At 37.8% G+C, this 23147-nt stretch overlaps 3 protein-coding genes across 10 annotated transcripts in view; 2 read left to right on the top strand and 1 right to left on the bottom strand.

The window, feature by feature from the left end:
• The first annotated feature begins 304 nt into the window (after positions 1-304).
• Positions 305-4097, top strand: P58IPK (dnaJ homolog subfamily C member P58IPK). Its single transcript, XM_033337780.2, has 6 exons — positions 305-1089; positions 1164-1274; positions 1436-1635; positions 1725-2050; positions 2123-2466; positions 2730-4097. Exons 1-6 carry the CDS (start codon positions 1041-1043, stop codon positions 3146-3148), a joined length of 1449 nt encoding a protein of 482 aa, XP_033193671.1. The 5' UTR covers positions 305-1040; the 3' UTR covers positions 3149-4097.
• Positions 4098-5305: 1208 nt separating this feature from the next.
• Nt5c (5' nucleotidase C) lies at positions 5306-17018 on the bottom strand. Of its 2 annotated transcripts, XM_076618498.1 has the most exons (8): positions 17001-17018; positions 10254-10429; positions 9284-9511; positions 7896-8036; positions 7668-7825; positions 7042-7228; positions 6816-6956; positions 5306-6581 (listed from the first exon to the last, which is right to left on the bottom strand). In XM_076618498.1, exons 2-8 carry the CDS (start codon positions 10305-10307, stop codon positions 6225-6227), a joined length of 1266 nt encoding a protein of 421 aa, XP_076474613.1. In that variant the 5' UTR covers positions 10308-10429; positions 17001-17018; the 3' UTR covers positions 5306-6224. The 2 variants fall into 2 exon arrangements, with proteins under 2 accessions (XP_076474613.1, XP_033193685.2); XM_033337794.2 differs by lacking the exons at positions 9284-9511; positions 10254-10429; positions 17001-17018 and adding an exon at positions 8109-9269.
• Positions 11892-23147, top strand: part of dyl (transmembrane protein dusky-like) — a 61954-nt gene continuing 50698 nt past the window's right edge. For 6 of the 7 annotated variants that reach the window (XM_076618484.1, XM_033337787.2, XM_076618489.1 and 3 more), the window contains exon 1: positions 11892-12142. In XM_076618484.1, the coding sequence (XP_076474599.1) occupies positions 11979-12142 (164 nt within the window). In that variant the 5' untranslated portion in view covers positions 11892-11978. Of the gene's footprint in view, positions 12143-13777; positions 13798-23147 lie in introns of those variants that run through there. The other variant, XM_076618490.1, reaches the window with a different exon arrangement.

The raw sequence follows: 23147 nt of genomic DNA, 5'->3' as shown, positions 1-23147 counted from the left end.
AATACCTCATAAGAGACGATGGATCACATATATTATTTAAACGTCGTTCATTTAGTGATTCATTCGTTTATTTATAGTATTATGCAAAGTGACAGGAGAATTCTATTAAATGAATCGTATAATAAAGAAAGGAAAGATTATGCAGTGTAGAGTCTCTCTTTATACATTATATGCGTGTTTATATGCCTTTTTACCCTGCTGTTCGCATGAAAATTCAAATGTTCCATCGTTTTTCAAACAAGCCGTTGCCAAGATATTTTGCATTACAGTTTTACTATTTTTTGCGAATATGCGTCAGTAGTTCTTTACTTTTTATATTTTAACATAAAAAAAAATTGCATAATCTTTTATACCGTACAATTTTTAATTCATGCAATTTCAGTAGGATAATTACCTGTGTGTTCTCGCTTTCGTATCCGTGATGAAAACTACTATAAAATATTTAGTTTTCATGGGTATGGAAAAATATTAATTTATATAGAATATCCTAAATCACTATCAAAAATATACATATCGACCACACACAGATAATTTTCATGTACGTATTTTTATTATTTTATATGTCTCTAGAAGAGAAGGGAAGAACATGTTTAGAGAAGCAAATAAATTCTAAATGAATTCTCACACGCGAATTTCTTGATTTTAGCAATTTTCTATTCGTTACATACTTTCATAAATAGAATTTTTAGTTGGGTCAAAAGGTTAGAGCATTAACTTATACAAGGTCTAGGTAAAGGATAAACTACTCTTAGCGATAAATTTATAGTTTAAGAAGCAGATAATCCTAGTTGGGTATCTTTATATGGTAGGTGTATTATCTGGAATTGGAATACAGGGAATACATCGTAACCGCTGATGACGAAACGCCAATTCTGTTGGGAGTAACTTGGACCAATCGTATAAGACCACGATCGCAATGGCGGCGTGGCTGAACAGTTTTGCGTTATCGGGTGGTTAGGTAGAGGCTTCTAAAGCCAGCAAGTTTGTTTTCTTATGTATTAAAATATTCATATTATCGTGGCTCAGTTTTTTATTCAGTCATGTATCATTGTGGTTTATTATTGGTCTTATTGGATCTGTCTTTGGATGGTAAATAATCCTAACCTACGGTACCTTTAATTTAAGTATTTTGCGGTGTAATACTTAATAACCTTGTATTCCAGTGGTTGGGAGTGTTTCTCAATTAGAAATTGACAGGCACTTGGAATTAGGTAGAGAGTTTTTAGCAAAAGGACAGTTACAGGATGCGCTGTCACATTATCATGCAGCTGTTGGTAAGTCTTGTTTGCAAGCGTTTATTTTAATATATTTTCTTGTAGGTAACTTTTGCGATAGATTTATAAAAAATAAAATGTACAAAAAATAAAAAAAGATATATATATACATATATATATATTAAATTTTCTTAAAATCTTGATATATATTGCTTTTATAGAGGGAGATTCAAATAACTATCTAACATATTATAAAAGGGGCACAGTTTATTTAGCATTAGGTAAAGCTAAATTTGCGCTCCTTGATCTTGATAGAGTCTTGGAATTGAAGCCAGATTTTACTTCCGCCAGATTACAACGTGGCAATGTATTGCTTAAACAAGCCCAATTCGATAAAGCAGAGGCTGATTTTCGAGATGTTGTAAGCGCGCTTTTATTTAAAAACACAAACTTATAATTAATATACGGTGTTTCCATTCTGTTCTAATATTTCTGTTTCATTCGTTATAGTTAGCAGTTGAACCGCAGAATTCAGATGCCTATAATGCCTTATATAAAATAGCACCTGTCCAAGAAGATTTGTTAGTTATAGACAGATTAATGGTTGACGGTGATTATGCAGCAGCTGCGCAACAAATTTCCAGAGTTATCGAAGTATGTCCATGGTCAGCTGAACTTAGGGAACGTAGAGCTGAATGCTACGAGGCGCTTGAAGATTATGTTAGCGCTATTTCTGATGTACGTTCTACGACCAAGTTACAATCTGATAATATGCAAGGATTTTTAAAATTGGCCACCTTGCATTATCGTCTTGGACAAGTCGACGAATCTTTAAAGTAAGTAAGAATAGAACGTAAAATTATGCACGTTGTATCTTAATTCGTATAATTAAAATTATGTATGTGCAGGGAAATTCGAGAATGTTTGAAACTTGATCCGGAGCATTCAAAGTGTTTTTCATTTTATAAGAAAGTTAAGAAAGTGGCAAAACTGTTAACAGATTCGAATGAGTACGAAAATGAAAGAGATTACGCTAGTTGTATAGACTCTGCTCAATCTGTACTTAAACTTGAACCGCAAGTGGCTAATGTGCGTTTCATTGCTCATCAGCATCTTTGTAAATGTTATACCGGTAATTCAGAACCAAGTCAAGCAATAAAAAATTGTCACGAAGCGTTAAAAATAAGAAAAGAAGCTGCGGTATATTGCGACAGGGCAGAAGCGTATCTCGCTGCTGAGATGTTTGACGATGGTAAGTGTTATTTATATAAAGTTAAAATGTTAAACTTTGATACGCGATTATCTTTCAAACTACGCATTTCGTTCTTCGATTTAAACATTGAACTACTCTCTCTACTCCAGACTTGTTAATTCGCTCGAGTATTCTCACACGACGGCTTGTTTAAGAGATAATCGCGTGAAAACTATGTACAGCTGTACGTGCACGTTGTACAGTACACGAATCTCTTGTTTTGTTAATATAAGTTAATATCGTAAAAATTATTTTTCCAAAAGCGATTAGAGATTTTAAAGAAGCTTTAGAGATTGATATGAGTCTACAAAGGGCGAAGCAAGGGCTTCATAAAGCGCAACAACGACAAAAACTTTCTGAATCACGAGATTATTACAAAATTTTGGGTGTGCCAAGAACAGCATCTAAACGTGATATTATCAAAGCATATAGGAAAGCTGCGCAGAAATGGCACCCCGATAATTTTCAAGAAGGGGAGGAGAAGAAACGAGCAGAGAAAAGATTTATTGACATTGCAGCTGCCAAAGAAGTATTGACTGACGATGAAAAAAGAGCGAAATTTGATCAAGGAGAAGATCCATTAGATCCTGAATCAGGGAAACATCAACAAGGTTTCAATCCCTTCCAAGAATTCCATCACTTCCATGGCTCTCCCTTCCAATTTAAGTTCCATTTTAATTAGTAATTCTTTTCATCTTCACGGCATTAGGTCAAATAAAATTCCTAATTTTTCATAGTATGAAAATATTAAATCGCTATGTATGCAATATGACATTTGCTAGCTGAAATTTAATTTTGTTAATCTACCTCGTCGGTAGGTCATATGTCTTGTATCTGCATTGAATCAGAAGACTGTACACGGAAAATTGTTAATGAATCAGTAAGTCAAGAAAAAGTGACCAATAACTATAATAATAATAAAAAATGATAAACATAATAAACGATGAATCGTAACACATGATTAAAAATTATGTTGTTCGAATCACACGAACTATAAAATATCCTCTCATTGTCAGTTTTCAGTCAGTAACTTGTTATTGAAATTCAATATATACATAATGTAAATAACGTATGCATGTAATTTAATATGTTAGTTATAATAATTTATATAATATGGATTGTAGTAACTTTGAGTAATTGACTTACTGAATAACTGATAAACGACATACTTGATGCAGACTGAACGTATAATTAGTTTTCAGCGATGTGAATATTCGGTACCATCGATACCATCATATAGACATAGATTTCGTATCATTGACATACGAAACGAAAATCGTGATTAAACTCGCATTTTAATAAAACTATAGGATATATGGCGGCGATAATGTTGCTGCTACCTAAATGTTACAGCGGTGGGCTGTGTATTATTGAGTTTAGCTTAAAATCATGCGACGATTAGATGAAGTAAATACTATTAAAGCCATTTTTGGTAATGTAACGGATCGAGTACAGATACACTTGAGGTATGGATAGCGGAATCATGTTACGGAGTGATTGTATTCGATGTTAATAAACACATGTAGGACAATGCTGTGTGCGTGTTGTATTCGCATGAGTGTGAGAGAACTTTATGTAAATACTGTATCTCTAATATTTGTTTAAATATATTTGATTAATTTATATACATATATTACACTTTATAAAATACGCGACGTATGTCGTACATTACGCTCTTAAATACCTGCCGCATCCTAGGAATATTTTAACGTATATCGATCTATTTCCATCTAAATTTCTCTTTAAATGGCTAATATTTGTTCTAGATTTCATTAATCCTACCATTGACTATTTTCAGTTTATTATAGACAATCGATTATGGACAATTTCGGATAATTACAATTAGTTTATGTCATGAAATAGTTCATTTATACAAAAAAAAAAGAAAAAGTGAATTAAAGAAATTTATTTCGCTTTTACGTGATTAGTTTTGTAATCACTGTAATTATCATTTATCATTACCATCATTTGCAATTTTCTTTCTCATTATGATGTTTCGAATGTAGAAAATCGTTAAAGCGAGTCAACTATTCCCGCATTTTTTCTGGAATGTTATGTTGTATTTTTCATTTGCAGTTGAGAATATCGTAAATTTTACTACTAATTATTAATGTAACAAGGACAATAATAATGTAAACGAAGGATGAATTAATTTTTAAACACCTTTTATGATGATTATATGAGTTACAATAATAATAATATTCGTTAACTTTATTATTTATTTTATATAATAATTATTAAAATAGGAATGGTAAAACAAGTTATTCAAATTGAGCAGTTAGACTAAAAATTAGAGTAAAAATTCATCTTTTAACGTTACCATTCATTATCATTTATATGGAATAAGGTAAAATATGATGGCAAAATAAATATATCTTTCGATATAATTTAAAGAGCGAGGTGCTGACAATGAAAATAAAACTAAATCGATGATGGCATAAGTGTAAATGTCGAAGGTTATAATAACTTTGTCTAAATTTAATTTTATTAACTATCTCGACTATCTACGTACATTTGAACACATGTCGTATTTAGCGGAAACAAAACAATCTTAAAACATACTATTGTACTACTATAAACAAAATATTAAATGGAATTTCTTTTTTCTTTTCTATATTAGTAATTTCGATATACTCTAATTGGATATATTGTATTCTCTTTGCGTAGAACCTAGTAAACTTATATATATATATATATATATATATATATATATATATATATATATATATATAGGATATATATATACACACACACACACACACACACATATATATGAACAAAAAGAAAAGAAGAAAAAGAAAAAAATATTACAGTAGACGAAACTAATACGAAGAGAGAGTGATTTCTACGGTTTTTATTCTCGAAAATATTTGATCTGCGTTTAAAAACGAAATATCTTATATAGATGAGATTATTCAATTGGACAGGTTTCGTTGTGGTCAATTGTTCTTGCGGTTTTCTTTTTTCCGAGATTTCAATATCATACACATTTGCTAAAATTATGTACATAATATATGTTTTTTACTAGACGGTACACCACTATTGCCACGAATATCGTAATACCTCTTGTTAGGTAAATGAATATTCTCGTCCAAGGATAGCAGCGCGAATATTTCTAGCAGTAAAAATAAAAGTTCCACCTTGTACTTGTTGTCAGTGCGTAGTTTTTAATGCTGAATAAGCAGTGCACCCTTTTTATCGTTCTATATAGATCATCTCATTTTTCTCTTTGTAATACTATTCCATTTTTCTTTTCTTTTCTTTTGTAAACTTTCCGTAATTTTGTAAATTTATTCTCAAGAATTTTCAGACGTTCTAAATAATAACGCGACATATACGAATCATTTATACGTATATATAGTTTATGTTAATTCATTTTGAACGAATTAACTTTCGAGCAAAATAGTTATATTGTCTAAAAGAAAAAAGAAGAAAAAAGAAAAAAAAGGAAAAAAAGAAAAGAAAAGAAAAAGAAACGACGATGATGCATACGTAGATTTATGCATATCAGGTATTTTTGCGTCAAATATCACATAATTTTAACGCACGAAGCAGTGACAAATTGTTCTTGTTATATACATAAAATTGTATGCAAATGCATTTTAACTTTCTAAATACCTAATTTTTGACATTGTTGCCCGATTCGGAAGTTTTGATTGAAATACTTTTGATCATCGATCCGTAAGCCCCTGTCACGCTTCAAAGCATTGGCTATCTTCGGTCATAAACTTAAATAACAGATATTATTATACGAAGTATTATACGAAATAACTTGTATATTCATGCGGCATTACGCCTCTTCTCGGATAGAAGGTATGACTCGTCGCGTATTCTAATAGATTCGTAATTGAGCTCATATAAATGTCAGCAAATCTGAAAAGTCTTCTTGAAAAATACGTGGGGTTATGATATGTTCTAAACACAGAGCCGAATTGTTCGTTGAATACTCGTTTTATCTCGTTCCTTAATTTATCTCTTTCCTTGATCCATTCATCGAGTACCGCTTGCACATCCGTTCCTTCGTAATCTTGATGTTCTTCGATCAATCCTGTCAGCATTTGTAGCCAATTTGCATTTTCTTTAAATTTTGGATTATTTAACGTTGCAATCTCATGCTGTAACACGCAGAAATAGTTTCTGTTATGCGGTTGATCTTTGAAAATAATAACTTTTGATAATATCAACGTAAGATTTGTTTTCTCATTTACAGATGTTTAGATTTAGACTGTAGATGTAGATTAAGATGTATGTTTTATATAGTAGGCTAAAGTACAGCGGACTACGTAAAACGTAATTTTCAACGAGTTTCTCAGTTCTCAGTATAAAAGTGCAAGAAATTGCAAGTTTACCGTTAATTCCGTAATTATAGCTCCAGTTCGCCAACCGTGCTCCAACGTTACATCCGCTAAATCGCTGTAAGGATGATCTCCAAAATATAATACTTGATGCCCCCGCCATCCGGTCATATCTTGTAATTGTTTAACCGTGCCCTAAGATTGAAAATGAACGTTAGCCTTTAAATATCGGAAAATGAGTAAAATAATGGAAAAATAAAACGCTGAAATTCAGCCATACTTCAAGGTATATAACTCCTTTTTCGAGTTTGGTCACTCGGTCCCATAGCTGCGTTTTGTTAACTTCGTCGTATATTCTAAGAGGTCGAGATTCTTCGGTAAAAAATTTCGGTTTTCTTGCTTGTACTATCACTACGTCGAAATAATCTTTCCAATTATCGCCAACCAAAAATCTCATTCCAGTATCGCTATAAAAAATATCAATATACGCACGATGATACGCATCATATAGGATGAATTTACGGAATATGAGAGCCCACTGACGTTCGATCAAATATTCCTTTTATTTATTCGATTAACTTTATTATTTAAACATTGGAACAAATATTAGTTTCATAGATGTTCGATGCTATTTACTACGAGACCTCTGTTTGAGAAAGTATCTGGAATTAGGAAGAGCGTATGGTCTCGCACTGGCAACGTGTTGCATTCGAAGAAAGAAATGAAATTAATCCGAGACGATAGTAAATTAAATTATTCCATCTTTGTTAGTCTTATCGGTATTATCAAGCTATTAATTTACTTTGTATGTCGAGATAATTTACTTTGTACACGGATAAATAACAGGTATTTTAGTATCTTATGTATTATTGTGATTATTAACGTCGTTGGTTACACGATACTTACACAAAATGAAAAGGGCTATTCGTTACTAAAAACATTTTTTTATTAGCTTTCTTAAGCCGATCAAAAAATCTTTTTAAATCCTTATTTTGTTCCAAATATTCGGATACATTTTGTACTACCAAACCATGCATTATAGGATGACAACTTTTTACAGAATTCTAAAATATAAAAAATCAACGATATTCATTTTTATGGAAACAATACATACGATATAACATATCGTCTTACCTTAACATCTCTGAAAAGTATTTCGGGGTGATAATCGATATGATTTCTAAGGAAGTACTCCGTAACGTTACATAAAAGACCCATTTCCGGTACCGAAAATAGATCAGCTAGCTGAATCATTTTCGTTCGGTGCGGTGCATCCTAAGAAAAATGAATGTCAACTATACATAGGAAATCTGTCCAATGTGTAAAAAGTTACGGCTCGATACTCACTTTCTTACGTTGGAAAAAACCCATCGTGTAAAACATACAAGTTGATGCGTGCAAACAAACAAAAGACGTTTAGATTTTGAACGTTTCGATCGTTACAAGACCATTCATTCGCAGTGTTTTTCAAGTATTTGAAGATTAAACGATACGATACGTAACAATTACAAAGGAAGATTAAAACGTATTCATGCCGTATTCTTATGTTGCCGGTAAAAGTGTTATTCTTCGTTTCTATTATTATTTCTATGTTATTCGAAATGCTTGTTTGCCCGTTGAAACGCCTTTGAAACACCTTTGAAACGCCTTTGAAACGTTTCATCATCTACTATGACACTTATCGTTTTGAACATAGACAGGAAACGTGACAAGTTTTACAAAGTGGCAATTTAATATTATAACTGTACATAGCTGTACATACGTGCATAAGAAATATAGAAATATAAAAAAGGTCTACGGTCGTATATACGTGTGTACACACGCGTATATATTATTTATGTGATTATCGTATGTCGTATATCGTACGTGTCGTACGAATCTCGTTGAAATTTCATTGGTATCGTAACGAGATACAACTATCACGATCGTAGTGGTAAAATTGAAACTAATCCGAAGACTAACAAGCAACGTGATAATTGGAAATGTACACTTGGAAATTAGTATCACAGCTGTCATTAAACATAATACGTAATATTACAGCGTTGCAGACGATTCTCCACCATACATACGTACATATGTCGTCGAGGTTTGCTCGTACAATGCTTTATCGACTGTTTAAATAATTTCGTGAAACCTATCTATCGAATAAATATCTTTCAAGTTTTACGTAGATTTTTGGATTTGTTTCGAACCTTATCGATGTAATCATGGTAGTCGTATCGTATATCGAAAAATATCGTCGTAGTATATTGAAAAAATGTTCCTACAAGCGTTTCGATAATCTCGCGAGCCAACCTATGCATTAGTACGAAGATCGCGATTAAACAACATTGAACAGAAAGCGTAATTTCGCATTTGCTGGTAGTAGTCGGATACTTTGGAACGTTGGCGTATATTCGGTAATAACGCAACAGGCTCTCTATGGCATATCGATTTCTAAATTATCAGGGAAACGATAGTTTCCTCGAGAAACGACACCGATCCATTATTCTTAATTATTCAGTTCATTCGAGTATGCTTACATGAGAATGTTTATGAGGCGCTTCCACATAAGCGATCGGTATTATCCGGTTTTTATAGAGCCTAAGGACCTCCTCGGCGGGTACTGGATGCAAACCGCGGTAAACGGCGCCAAATTGAATTTGCAAGAAGCTGTCGAGTTTCAGCAGCAGACCCTTTTCGATGTCGTAATGCAGGCCACGAACTGCGAAATCCTTCTTGTACTCGAGGTTGCCGATTCCCACGGGGTACTGTACAGCCGATTAAACGAGTTTGCGTCAACTTTCAATCGAAATTCTCGTTCGGCTGTAATTGTCGCTTGATTTTCGAGAAAACGTTGTTGCTGACGAGCCGAATTCGCGAGCAGAAACCAGTTAGGAAGTTTCATTCGTTGGCTCGAATTAGTCTCGACGAGTTTGAGAGTTTGTCGCACGTTTCCCTACCGGAGTACGTATATACGTATATACGAGAAGTCTCCTCGTGTCAGTGAAAAAAATCACGGTAAATTGATTTAACGGCTATCATGCCGTAATACACTGCGTGTCGCAACTAGATCGTCCATGTTTGAAATTAAAGAATTAAGGAATTTTCGTAGATTTCGTAGATTAATTTAATTTAACGAGCACCGTTCGCTGCATTTTGCCACCTTTAAATTTCCATCTTGGCAAACTATCTCAACATTTTCAATTTTTATACAGGTATAAAGTACACAGGATACAACACGAGGAAATTTAATTTGAAGATTATTGTATGGTACGACTTTGTTTCGTTACGCCATGCATTCGATTTGTACGCTGATTGTATCGCTGAAAACAGCGATAAATATAATGCAACCATTTTGAGAAACAGAAATTACTTATCGCGCTATATAACGTAATTACGATATCGACAGAAATATATCACACAAGATGAAAGTATAAAAATTGAAAGTTGCCGAGGATGGTTTTATAGCTATAAAATATCCATAACATAGCGACGTATATCTTTATATACCTTATACTTTTGAATGAGCATATCACGGCCCAGACTGTACAACAGGTAATCCATGGATGGCTTGTAACAAGCCAACGTGTAATCGTAATCGAATCCATAAACTTGAACCTCTTTCAGGTCGAGTTCGTTGCAGGCAAACACCCCTTTTGGATTTACGTCGAGGGGAAGCTTTTTAGCTGAAAAGAAATTCATCTTATTAACATCGAGCCAGCCTGATTGCATAATAAACGTAAGTAAAGTTCCATTTATCTCGAGCCATCGTACAGTTTGTATCATCGGTTCGCTAGAGTGGCGCAACTAAGAAAAGTAAACGGAATTAAAATAGAAAATTATTAATTATACGATCCTTTAACAAGGAAAAATACCTTTCCTTCCATTCCAATTTAGCTAATAATCTCCGAATTTTAGTAATACGATAGTTCTAATAATACAAAGTACGTCAAGTGTATTGCCTAAAAGGGATCGGAACAATCTTATTTTACGATCGTGACATTGTTTCCGCTAGATAGCGTAATTATAATTAACACTTATTTACACGTAAATGTTGTAATTCATTTTTACAGATAACTTTTGCAGATACGTAAAAGTTGACTTTTAGACGACTTTTATCATTCAAATAATAGGAATTGACGTTCGAATAAGAAGTTGCGATCGGTAGTCGATTTGGTCGAGTACTAATTAAGCGGAGGTTATTCCAATTCTTATCTTTCGTTAAAAACAATTAAACGCAAATGTATTAAAACATTCGTTTGACATTTAACACGCGAGTTAAAGTTTTCATCTCTTTCATCTCTTTTCTTTCTTTTTACGAATATATCGTATATTTAGAAGTAGACTGGCGCTGTTCTTTCTATGTAATGTTTCAGACTGTCTTACAAACGGATGTATGATATACATATCGGACGTATATATGCATATATATGCACTTGCCTCCATACACGTGACCTTGTACGAGGACTTTTCAATTAAATGGCAGGATAACGCACGGCATTATTTCTCCATTTCGATTTACGATAAGTCCGTGCTCTCGTTTTGTTCCGCGGATGCCTGATACGAGATACTTTTCACCGTCCTAGATTTTTCTGCTCGACCGTTCGTCCCGTCTCTCCCGCGTTCTTTTACTAATTGTCTCTGTCTGTCTGTCTCCCCCTCCCCCTCCCCTCTCCTATCCATCTATCCATCTATCTATCCATCTATCTATCCATCTATCCATCTATCTATCCATCTATCTATCCATCTATCTATCTATCATTCTGTATACAGCGGAAACTGTTCCAATAGATCCAATGTACCAAATATTTTTGAAATTGGCCAAAAAAAGCAATTGTTATATGGTCGTATCGTTGTTGTTTCGCGCGACAGATACAACTATACTCGACAGTGGTACGTATGTATATCTGATTTAGCTTGGAGATTAAGCGTAAATCGAATGCTTCCTGAAAAGGGGGATGCATTAACAAATCAATTATGATTTCCGCATGAATGGACGCGGGTATCAAGGTCTCGCGCCAGTCGCATCGATTCGAAATACGAAAATATCGAAATATCGAACTATCGAACTATCGAACTATCGAACTATCGAAATATCGAACTATCGAAATATCGAAATATCGAAACGTGGAGGCGCGCGCATGCGCGGACGAACCGCGCGGCAGAACGCGTAAAAGTTCGACCAAGATAGAACGCTGAACGATGTGACGGAACTGAGAAGGATGCCGAGATAAGATGGCCGCTGTCTGCATACTGATACTCACACTCGTACTTTTCTCGTGTCTTTTGGTAATTGTCGAGCATGTCCTTGCGCGATATTTGGCCACGGCTAAGGGCACGATCGCCGACGGAACGTTTGGGTACGACATGGCTGCCGGACACGCGAACCAACCAAGACGGTAAGACACTTTCGATTACGAGAGGCGATGCTGCAGCGACGGCGAGGGTCCTCGTGTGCAGCATCACGAACGATTGGCGGGTGTACACCTATGATCGCGATGTTCGACGATTGGCGCTGTGCACGGCGGGAAATTCGAAATAGTACACTGGCAAGCGTGTTGGAGGCTTCGACGTCGGGCTAGGAGTCTGTCGGGCCGCTTGTTGTCTTTCCGCTTGTTACTTAATCGTAATCGAGCACGCGTAACTTGTCGATAAACTCTGATAACGATAAATTCCGGCTCCTCTCTTATATATACGTTCTTCTTATGAAATACACATTTTCCTCGTTATTGGTAAGTACTCGCTATTTATATCGTCATACCGTGTGCCTGGTTGGAAGGGAATTGGGAAGGCTTGGGAACGAGTTTGAAGCGCGATAAGCGTACGCACGCCACGTCCGACCAACTATCACTGTCCGTTTTTACGTTCGCTTCGTAACGAGGGAATGAAGGGACTGTGTACGGTTGCGGTTCGATCATGTAGTTTGGAACGCTTGGCGCAGCGTCGCTGTCTACTACGATACGTAGTACGGCCAGCTGTCGCAAGTGGGGAAAGCGGCGATACCTAAAAGACGGAAATAGATGTAACTGTTGGTATGCGACACGTGGTGTGTTGCCAAGCGCAGCACCTCTTTGGAGTTTAAACTTGTGCCGATTCGTGGTCAGGTAATCGCGTCAACAATCGGTAGCGGACAAACTTTCTATTCGATATCGTACGTTCGTTTCGTATCGTTGCACGAGCGAACAACATCGATCATCTTAGCTTCGCAAACATCAACTTTTATCGATTGTTATTACATCGACGCGAAAAATACTTTTTCCCAAATTGTTGAATATGTTTCTACGAGATAAATGTGAAAGCTGATAATTAGGAAATGACAATCGTTTAATTACTCTGATCGATAGCAGATCGGCAACGTTTCTCGAAATCGATATTGCTGGTGTTGTATTATTGGTATTATTGGTATTATTGGTATTATTGGTATTATCGGTGATATTGGTATTAGGTATTTTTGTTATTAGGTTAGGTAATTAGAAAGGATCGCGAATCGCGATTCACAGTTGCAAGGGTAATCCTTAAATTAATTAACGTAGTGCTTGAACTCGACCGGTTAACGTGGAACTGCTTGGTCGGACCGAGTATCGTAGTCGCTTTCGATCGCTATCGTAGTCGATTCCATAAATCGACGATATTGTTCGATGTGCAGGGCATCGCGGTAAATTGTAACGGCAGGAAAGCGCATGCGCGTGACTAGGTGATACAGTGACTGGCGAAAGTATTTCGACGTATCGCTACAAACCAGCCACGACTGTGCTAATTGTACTGGTCAAGTTCGAAGCCAATCTGAAAATGCGCATAGAGTTGCGGATAAAAAAGAGTTTGTACGATAAGAAATACAAAAGGACACGGTAATTCTAGAAGATGGATTTACATTTAATAAGAGCTAATGCTGGGATTAAAGAGAGAATAGAATAGAAAGTTAGTAAAATTCATCGTGTACCAATTTTAAACTTTCTTTTATCCGCCACTGTGCGTAGCTTCTACGCGTTTAGTAGCTAAACCATACCGTAGGAAAAAGTAAAGAGCGTTAAGGACGGTCCGATCGAATACTTAGGTTCGTCGATATCGAGTTTATTATAGCGGATAATTAATTTATTGACCGTATAAATACGTTGGCGATGTGTGTGCGTTTTCAGGCTTGTTTCGAACTTTGCCAATATAACTTTGCCGAAACGATAGTGGAGTTTCGTTACAGCGTTTAATAGTGCTAAAAATAAACTATTTCGTACAACGTGTATCGTTTCTCTAAATAGTCGAATACTTTCCTAAGTAACCGTATATGTCGCCTCGATCCAATCCGCTGATATTCGAGTCTTCCGTAATCGTTACCCTGGCAATAGCTGTGCCGATGTTACGAGTAACGACGAGCCGCGTCCTTCGCACGGTCATTCTCACGTTTCTGCTTCCGTATGTTATGTACTCGTCGCTACTGCTGACACAATTTTCTCGATTAATTATAGGCAACGCGCGCGCAAAGTGGCAATTTGGCGAGACTTTCTTGCCACGGTATGTTTTAACGCAAGTGTCGTTTCACCTCTGTACAGTTGGAAATTACGCAGGCAATTTGCGAGCGTGGAAGAAAACGCCTACTCGTTCGTTTCTTCCTTCCTTCTAGATGAAACGCTTTTCCTTGGCTTCCTTGCTCGCGTATTTATCGAGCAGAACGTACTTTTAGGATTTGAAGTAGCAACGACCGCTGTCGTCTACGATATCTGGTATACCGTCTGACACTCGTCTTTCCCTTCGTGATAGAGTACAAACGCTACTACTACCAAGTAGAGAAAGATTTCGAATTAGAATTCGCGAGGTAATATAATTTGGTGGATTTTGTCAGTGGAAGAAATTTATAGACCGAAATTTCTAGCGAAAACCTACAAAAGCAGTAAAGTAACCAAAGTAAAAAGTTTTTCGTTGAAACGTGTCTCTCCGCTGCTATTTCGCGCTACTTTTGGTTGGAAACTGAAAGCTAAAATGCGTCACTCTAGCCGAATGTTTAAACGCATCGTGCTAGCAGATAACGTTCGATCAGATCGAACAAACAACTACTTATCCTCGCTCCATTTTTTCGGCCGCATTCGTAAAACTTTGAATTTGCATAGACATCCGCGGTCTATTAATAAAAGTTTTCTGCGTACTGGAAACATTGTTGTTGCCAAGTAGGCGAAATTTGAATTGAATGGCGAAATGTATTTATACGGACGAGCGACTATCTACGTATGCTTTCGCGTAGAAAAAATTTGAAGGAGTTTGGTTAGCACGCGATATTTCATTGTTTTAAAGATAACACGTACCTACGTAGACTAACTCGAGACCGTGGTATCTCGAAAAATTCATCGTGTACACGAGCTAGATAAAATTATATAACTAAGATTTATTTTTTAAACCTATTTTCAACGAATAAACTACTTTATATAGTTCAAGTTTCTTACGCAACGTTCCACCTATATATGTATATGTGATATGTATTTCGCGAAAGATAATTCGTCGCAAATCTATCGGAGAACGTAGCGTTTCGGCTATTTACTTACTCGTTCCAATCATGTACCAATTATGCAGCAAAATGTTACGCCTACTTGATATAACACGCTTAATAATTTCGCTACTTTATTAATAGAAATAAATTAACGCTTTAGATCGCCGAGATCGTTTAGATCGTTTAGGATTACGCGTCTAACATTGCCGCGCAAAGTAACAAACGGTCTTTTTTTATTTTATCTGTGAAGAAAATTTACGAAAGGAAAAATGAAGGAGGATGGATTGTACTGTGTGACTGTGTTCGAACAGATCGCCTATCTCGTTACGTGACTGAATTTTACGTTAATTTTAGATTAACTTATTACGAAAGTGTAAATCGCAAGGTGAATGTTACGAGTTGCCAACTATAGCAAACGATAAATTGGACATAACGTCGGCTATTCGGTCGATAATAAGTGTAATAACACTTACCTGGTAATATTTTATCGTATTATTATGCATAGATGTTTCGATGTACGCATAAAACCTTTGAATAATATTAGAACGTTTAACCAGTAGATATTTTATTAGATAATGGTATAACAGCAATGGCGAGCGACTAATGTAACACGACGCGGACGAGCGATGGCAGAGAAGATCGTTTCTCTGTAAATTAGCGTTAGGAAGGACAGTTTAGTCTTGTCGATTAATAGCAACGGTCGTCTGTTATCGCTAGCTAAAATTTCGCTTTAAAGATGACTTTATCGACAGAGTTTGCTAACCGAAGGCTCATAAATTCCCTTTCGATAATTAATGATAAAGTCGATAATTCCAACTACGTAACAGCGCTATGAACGCGGAGTAACGCCAACTAAGAAACTCGGTTGCCTGCGAAGCCTTTTCATCGAACGAAGTAACTCGTAAGAAGCCTTTTCGTTTAAGCAAAAAGTATTTGCTATTTCCATATCGATTTAGAAGGTGACGATATTCGATAGACGGACTCGAAAGATTAACTAGGCCGATAATTCGTTGGATTTTACCTTTTACCTTACCTTTTACGAATATAAATGCAACGATATTATTTAGTTTCGATGGAAAGAAAATTTGCAAAGGGAACGCGACGTATAACCGATTCGAAACAAGTTATTTTCGTAAGACGTTGACGATCCAAGCGACGAGTTAATAATTTTGGCAACTCGATCTTCCAAAGATAGTATCGTTCGAAGCTGGTTCGATTCAGCAAGTTTTACCAAGACTACTTTGTAAAAACTATCTTTACGAACAAGTGGTTATGGACGATGGCATTGAGAAAAATTGAGTTACCATGGTGTGGATTTGCCGTGGAATGGCTCGTACGTAACGATACCAGTGCCTACCGCTGGCACGTGACCTCGTTGCCTTAATCTAGCCCAGTCGTCGCGTCGGTTGTCGGTCGTCGGTTGTCGGTTGTCGGTTGTCGGTCGTCGGTCGTCGTACTCTTGGTAATGTTTCCGATCGGCGGTACGCAGCCCCGAGAAGCGCCTCTAGCGAAAAAAGCCCGATCAGAAATCGTTCCGGTATTTCACGGTAATTCGCTTCACGTTCGCGCGTTCCATTCTGTCGAAGGAGGAAAAGAGATAGGCGAGAGAGGAGAAGAGAAAGAGGAGGAAAGAAAGAATCGAAGGAAGTACAACGAAAAGGATTATGCACCGACTTTCCATTCTTTATGGAATGCAATTTCACGATACAGACTTTCTATGCTCTTCCGCGCCTCTCACTCGACTCCACCCATCCGGCCGATTATCACTCGCCATCGATTCTTACCTGGTTCGCGAATCTATCGATTCCCGGATTCGCTTCGATTTTTCAGCCGATGCTCTGTACTTTACTTCCATTTTTCTTCGTCTCGTCTGCTTCGTTTCCTTTTGTTCGGCCAGACCACTTTCACGGTTTAATAGTTGCGAGGATCGCACGTACCGTTTCTTACGAATAAGTAATAGTTTAAATTGCGAAGCGGTAAAACACGTGCCTGCGTGAAATTGGTCGTCTCTCTATGGGACGATCGCCACCTTTCTTCGACGTAACAGGAACACTCGCGAGCTTGTATTTGTGGGTTTTACGGTGTGTCGGGTTATAACGCCGTGCTGGATGTGTCGTAAAACGGAATTTAAATAACACACGGGCCTTCGTAGAAAGTAGAAAACACAACGTTTTACGTTTACGATGAAAGTGATTAATTGGAAGTGAAATATGTTATTTCGATTATTTTATATCGGATCATTTCGGAGATCGAGTACCTACGAACTCGTGCGTTCGACCGAGTTGAACGCAATAGTGCGAGTATCGCGTTTCAAAGGATACTCTAGAGAGGTACCACTAAATCGTAAAGTATTGAAATTCAAATTTGTTCAAACTCTTGTCGGTTTCTGTATTAGTTTTGTATCGCGTCGCGCATAAGCTGTATAACAGTTTTCGTTTCGCTATTTCGCGTATACGTGTTCCAACGCGTGTATCGCACGGATATGTATCGATGTGTTTGTTCGATCCGTTTAATAATCGTTCAAACCTCTTAATACCACGTATACGTACACGCGACAAAATTTTTTTCTTTTATTTATCGATTTGTCGATTTATCGATTTATCGATTTGTCGATTTATCGATTTATCGATTTATCCAGAGAGATTCTATTGAAATTTGATAATTTGTCACGTTGGTGAAAACGCGAGTAGCTTCGTATCGTTTGACGGTCGATTATGGAACGATAATCGACGTCTACGTTCTATGGCAATCGTCGAAAGTTAACGAACGTATTATGGTTTTTATCGTTGATCGATCTCGCCGGTGAATCGTCGTTCGGTTAAATCGTCGTTCGGTTAAATCGTCGTCGGTTAAACGATCGCGAGCGTTCAGGGAATTGTTCGCTGAGTTGAACGGGGCGTACGATCGAGCGACTTTGTTAAGCTAATTAAAGAAAGACGTATTACGATATAATAGACGTGTCGAGAGAAACTTTGCCAACGGAAGCTCGTACGTCTGTTTGGTATGAAATATGGTACGAAAATCCGTGCGCGATCACAGAGATTAGAACCGCGAATCGCGCTCGATAACCGGATATCGTAACAGAACGAGTACAGTGTAATTTACCTTTATTTTCAATGATACCGGAAAGTAGGTAACGAAGGTTCGTCGATGCTGAAACATAACAAATTCGTTGATCCATGTGTGAAAAAAGATATGCGTCGTAATTATATTTATTATTTATTATTATCTCAGTGTTATCGCGTTAACGAAGACTGTTTGCTCACATGCCGCGCGTATATCGTAAAGTTTCGTAAAATTGCTTTCGAGTCTCGCTCGAGGTAATCGTACGCGACACTGTTCGATGCTTTCGGGAAGAAATTCCAGCATAACGGCGTAAAGTGTGACAATTCGGACAGTGAAAGCCTGAACTTTTTCCAAGGTTCGATGAAAACATTCCATTTCGATGTATATATTTCCGAATTCACTCGTCCGAAAAATCCTCTTTGTTATTTTTATTACGTATTATCGATCGACCGTGAATTACCGAATAGCGTTGAACGTGCTAAAGAAAGGGACGCGGCTGTCTCGAAGGATATTGCTCCGCTATCTACCATGACGTTCCATAGACACTGACTATTTTCACCGTGAACGATATGTAATAAATATCTGGAGAACGGTAAGAAGCTCGAATCTGTTTGAAGCGTCGTTGCTAAAAAAAAAAAAAAAAAAAACATCGCTTTTGAAAATCTACAAACTACGTCTAGATTATATATAGTCAGAGCTCTCAATGATTCTACTCTCGACGTATTTCTCTTGTTATTTGTATTTTCTATTTACGTTTGTATTTACAAACACAATTGATTTGCTACCACGTTGGCGACTTGCGTTTTACCAGTGTCTATCCGTTTATCGATATCAGAGTGTAAACGATCTTATACAGAAGCGCGGAGACAGTTAAAAACAAGCACTGCCTTGTTTCTCGTTGTACGAACAAACTTGTCGTATTTAGCGAGTAATATTTGAAACGGACGCGAAGACGCGTATAGGAGTCACGAGATACGTATTTATCGGCAATAATCCGTTAACAGAAAGTTCCGTCGATCACCGAAATATCAGGCTTGCACCGAAACGAAAAGCTCGGCGAGAAACGCTTCTGCTTAGCGGAATGAAACGACGAGCAACCGAGAATCGAAGCGCGATCGAATAAAAGAAAAATCGAGTGGAAGTTGACGGGTGTTTGGTCCAGACGACATCGTCGTTTCGCCGACTCGTTTCTTGTCATACACGGTCGGCGTACTTTTATCCGTGTTCATGCACGTACACGAGTACGCTGTGTATACGTGGGCCGAGCAGCCTCGCACGTATAGGACTCGGTAAGCCGAAGAACGCAGATTGCTAGAGGCGCTGTTCCGCTGACCTACTCTACGATTATCACTCGCTGTAGCCGATCGCCGGTGCAGGTGCGTGTGCGTTAACTAGCGTTGCCAACTATACCTCCTGGAGGAAAGGAGGACGCGGCGCGTGCACGCATAATCGAATAAACATTTTCGGCCCTTTTGCTCCCACTGATTTCATTTACACGCGTCCATCCTTCTCGATTCGCAACCAGTTGCCATCGAGTTCCCATCGACTTCCCATCGAGTTCCCATCGAGTTCCCATCGAGTGTCGTCGGTTTTCCACGTATTCGTCGACAAAGAATGTTTTTATTGATTATCGATTAAGTTTCCTCGCTCTTACGATATATCGATATATTTTCTAGATGACAGACCGGGCGACAAAAGGACGAGATAATAAAATATATGCGAATTGACAAACGTTGGTAGGTATACCGAGTGGAAAGCACGTTGGAATATTATTCCGTGAAACGTGATTTGTATTTTTGGAAGTTAACGTGTAACGCGTGACGCGTCGGTTATGAGACGTTAGGCAGCGACGTCTGTTCCTAAAGTATTTATCGAATCAAAGTATCGATCGGATAGTGGAGTTTACAGTTAGACGATTAATCGCCACTTTCCTTACGAACAACCCAGCTTTGCTCCTACTTTTACCTCGAATTTCTCTAGTATGTTTCAAGAAAAACGTTGCCTGTAATATCTCCACGTATCTATAATCTCAATTTCATTCTCCTAATAGCTTTTCCGCGATATCGATCATCGACGGTTTCTATGCTCGGTGATCGTGCGTTGTATTCATTTGTCAACGTAATGCACGTTTCTCGCCGCTGCCCGCTTCGAGTAGCGTTTAATCTCGTCTTACGGTTGGTCGAACGACAAAAAAAGAAAAAAGAAAAAAGAAAAGAGAAAGAAAAAGAAAAGAAGAAAAAAATCGGTGATGGTTAGTGGTGGTCGGCTCTTCTAACCAGCGTTTTCGAAAGATCGTTACAAATCTGCGTTTGGCGAGCCAGATACACGAAATTGCCCATAAGTGTAGCAGGTAGAGTCGCGTCTATATGCTGCTATGTAATCGCTGTATGAACGCGGTAGAAATATTTTGTACGGGCGTTGTACGTGCGTAGGCCGACAGGGACAGGCGACGAGAGTGCTGTTTCGCTGCTTCTATCGCGGCATCCGTCTTCTTCCGTTCGCCGCGCCAGATCCGTGTAAGAGTCCGATTAACAGTTAACGAGGAATCTGCGAACCGAACGAGTCGACGAAGGCCGACGATTTCTGGCAAGCATCCGCGGCGAAAGTATGGCAGATGGATTTCGCGACCGAGCCTGTCGATGATGCGTGACCGACTCGAAAGCGAGCATGTTTTCTTCCTCGATCTTCGTGCTTCTTTAATCCGCTCTATATCGGTGGTTTTTGCCGCTGCACCAACGCAACGTCCACTCGTTTTTTGCGCCGTACGCCTCTGGACATGTACGCCTTACTCTGTTTCCGTGCAAGTCGAGACAGCGGCTCGAAAACTTTCTAGCGAACAAAAAGTCGTCCCATTCGAATGCTCGCTGGAAATTCGGCAGTGACTTTTTACCCAAGCTGCGGTAACGAACACAACCTCCATCGTCGCTCGACGTATCCGTGCGGACGTAAAAGGCTTGCTGTTTTTCTTTTTCTTTGGAAAATTTATCGCGTCAATCGCATGGTCTCTTAGTTGCGCTCGGATTCGACGCAGATTCGTTCTACCTTTTACGAATCGAGACACGTATTTGGTAACGTTGATGTTGCCAGTGTGGTGAACAGTATTCTTTTACGTTACAATATACGCTTTGACGATTACCTTTTGGTAATACGTTACTGCGGCAAGTAATCCACCTATGTACGTATTTATGCGTGCACGTACGCTGTCGCATCATACCGTGTATATCGACTATTTTCGGCCGATTAAACTTTTATTACCACGTAACGATAACCAGAAATATGACAGAGCATCACGCAGAGTTCGTATAGCGCGGCAAAATTTTGCCATTAAATTGAATTTTGTCGGTGTTTGTTCGTCACAGCACAGATAACGTCGCGCGTGAAACGCCATAGAAGAATCTTATCTTTTAGAGGTATAATTTTTTTCTTTACGTATAAACGCGATTCGGCGGAATCGGCGTTACGATGCTCGTAATAGCAAAACTAAATGTAGCACGAACTGTGGTGTAATTAGTTGTACGTTATTCGAGCTTAGAAACGGCTATCTTGATAAACGCGACAACGTTTCGGTACTTACGAAGTAACGTACAATCGAGAATTACGGTCGTTCCGTTTTCCAATTTTCTTTCCATTATCTTTTTACTCGTATACCAGTTTGACTTTATATAGCTACTGATTACAAGCGCGTTTAAAACGACTTATTCGTGTTTACGTGCTTTTATCGCGCAACAAGATACGATATAGTTGTTACGAATCGAATCTTTACTCGATCGCTATAAACGACTCGTTGCCTTATTTTTCGCGTTCTCAATGAAATATAGAAGCAGCTTTTACTTCGTTGTATCCAAGCTTTGCGTTTTGTTTTCGGATCAGCCGTACAGACAACGATCGAACCGCTAGTTTCCATTATGCACGCGATTTGTCACGACAAAACGCGTATCTCGGTACGTGTAAAAGTCACGAAGAACTTGGCACGCGACACTCGCCGCGAATGATAAAACGTCGCTAGGAACGCGTAAAGTTGCGCGGAATAGTAGCCGCTTAGTGGCGGCGTTTTCCAGGTTGAAAAGCAACCTTGACCTAGTGACGGGACCACGTGGCGCTGGGTCGTACTATCAGGAAATTGTATTTCGCGCTATCTTCCGAAGGGGCGTTCGTTTTTTGTTCCTTATCTCTTTTTCCAACACTTTTCCTCCGGTTAGTTCGTATAACGGAAGTTGTACGATATCGTTAAATATCGCGAAATTTAATATACTCGGATCTAATTAGTTGCTACGTAAATGCAATAATAAATATAGCACAAAGCGGAAATACTTTTTCCAGCCATTGTATATCACGCGACGTAAAACAGCATAGCGACATAACGGACGCGTTATTACAAATTCCAGTCATTCCTATGCCCTTTTTTTCTTTCGCATTTCGTTTTCTGTCGCGTAAAAGAAATTACGCGACAGATGTATGCTCGTTACCATCTTTCGTCTCTACCACACGATCGGCATGTGTTTTCATCGTGTTTAATCGAAGACAGGTATAAGTACTACTAATCGACAAGTATTTGAAACTATCTTTGTATGTTTGCGAATTTCTACGAATACGGAACGAACGAATTTCTACGAACGGATAATAATATAATAATATAATATATCGATAGGTATGTAAGAACTATGAAGAGTGAAAAGTTACTGCTTGTACGACGTTAGGCAAATTAGCATAGTTTTGTCCAGTGGAAAGTTCAGTGTTGGTCGGATAATTATTTTACGCTTGATTTTAATGCGAGTAATAGATATCAGATATTTCGTAATAGAAAAGACGAATACGACTTTAAGAAATTCTAGAAAGACATCTCGTTGGTAAATATTACGAAACTG

The sequence above is a fragment of the Bombus vancouverensis genome, chromosome 5, assembly GCF_051014615.1.
Source record: "Bombus vancouverensis nearcticus chromosome 5, iyBomVanc1_principal, whole genome shotgun sequence".
Lineage (NCBI taxonomy): Eukaryota > Metazoa > Arthropoda > Insecta > Hymenoptera > Apidae > Bombus > Bombus vancouverensis.
Note: the sequence above shows the minus strand (reverse complement) of the source record. Positions and strands in the feature narration are given on the sequence as shown.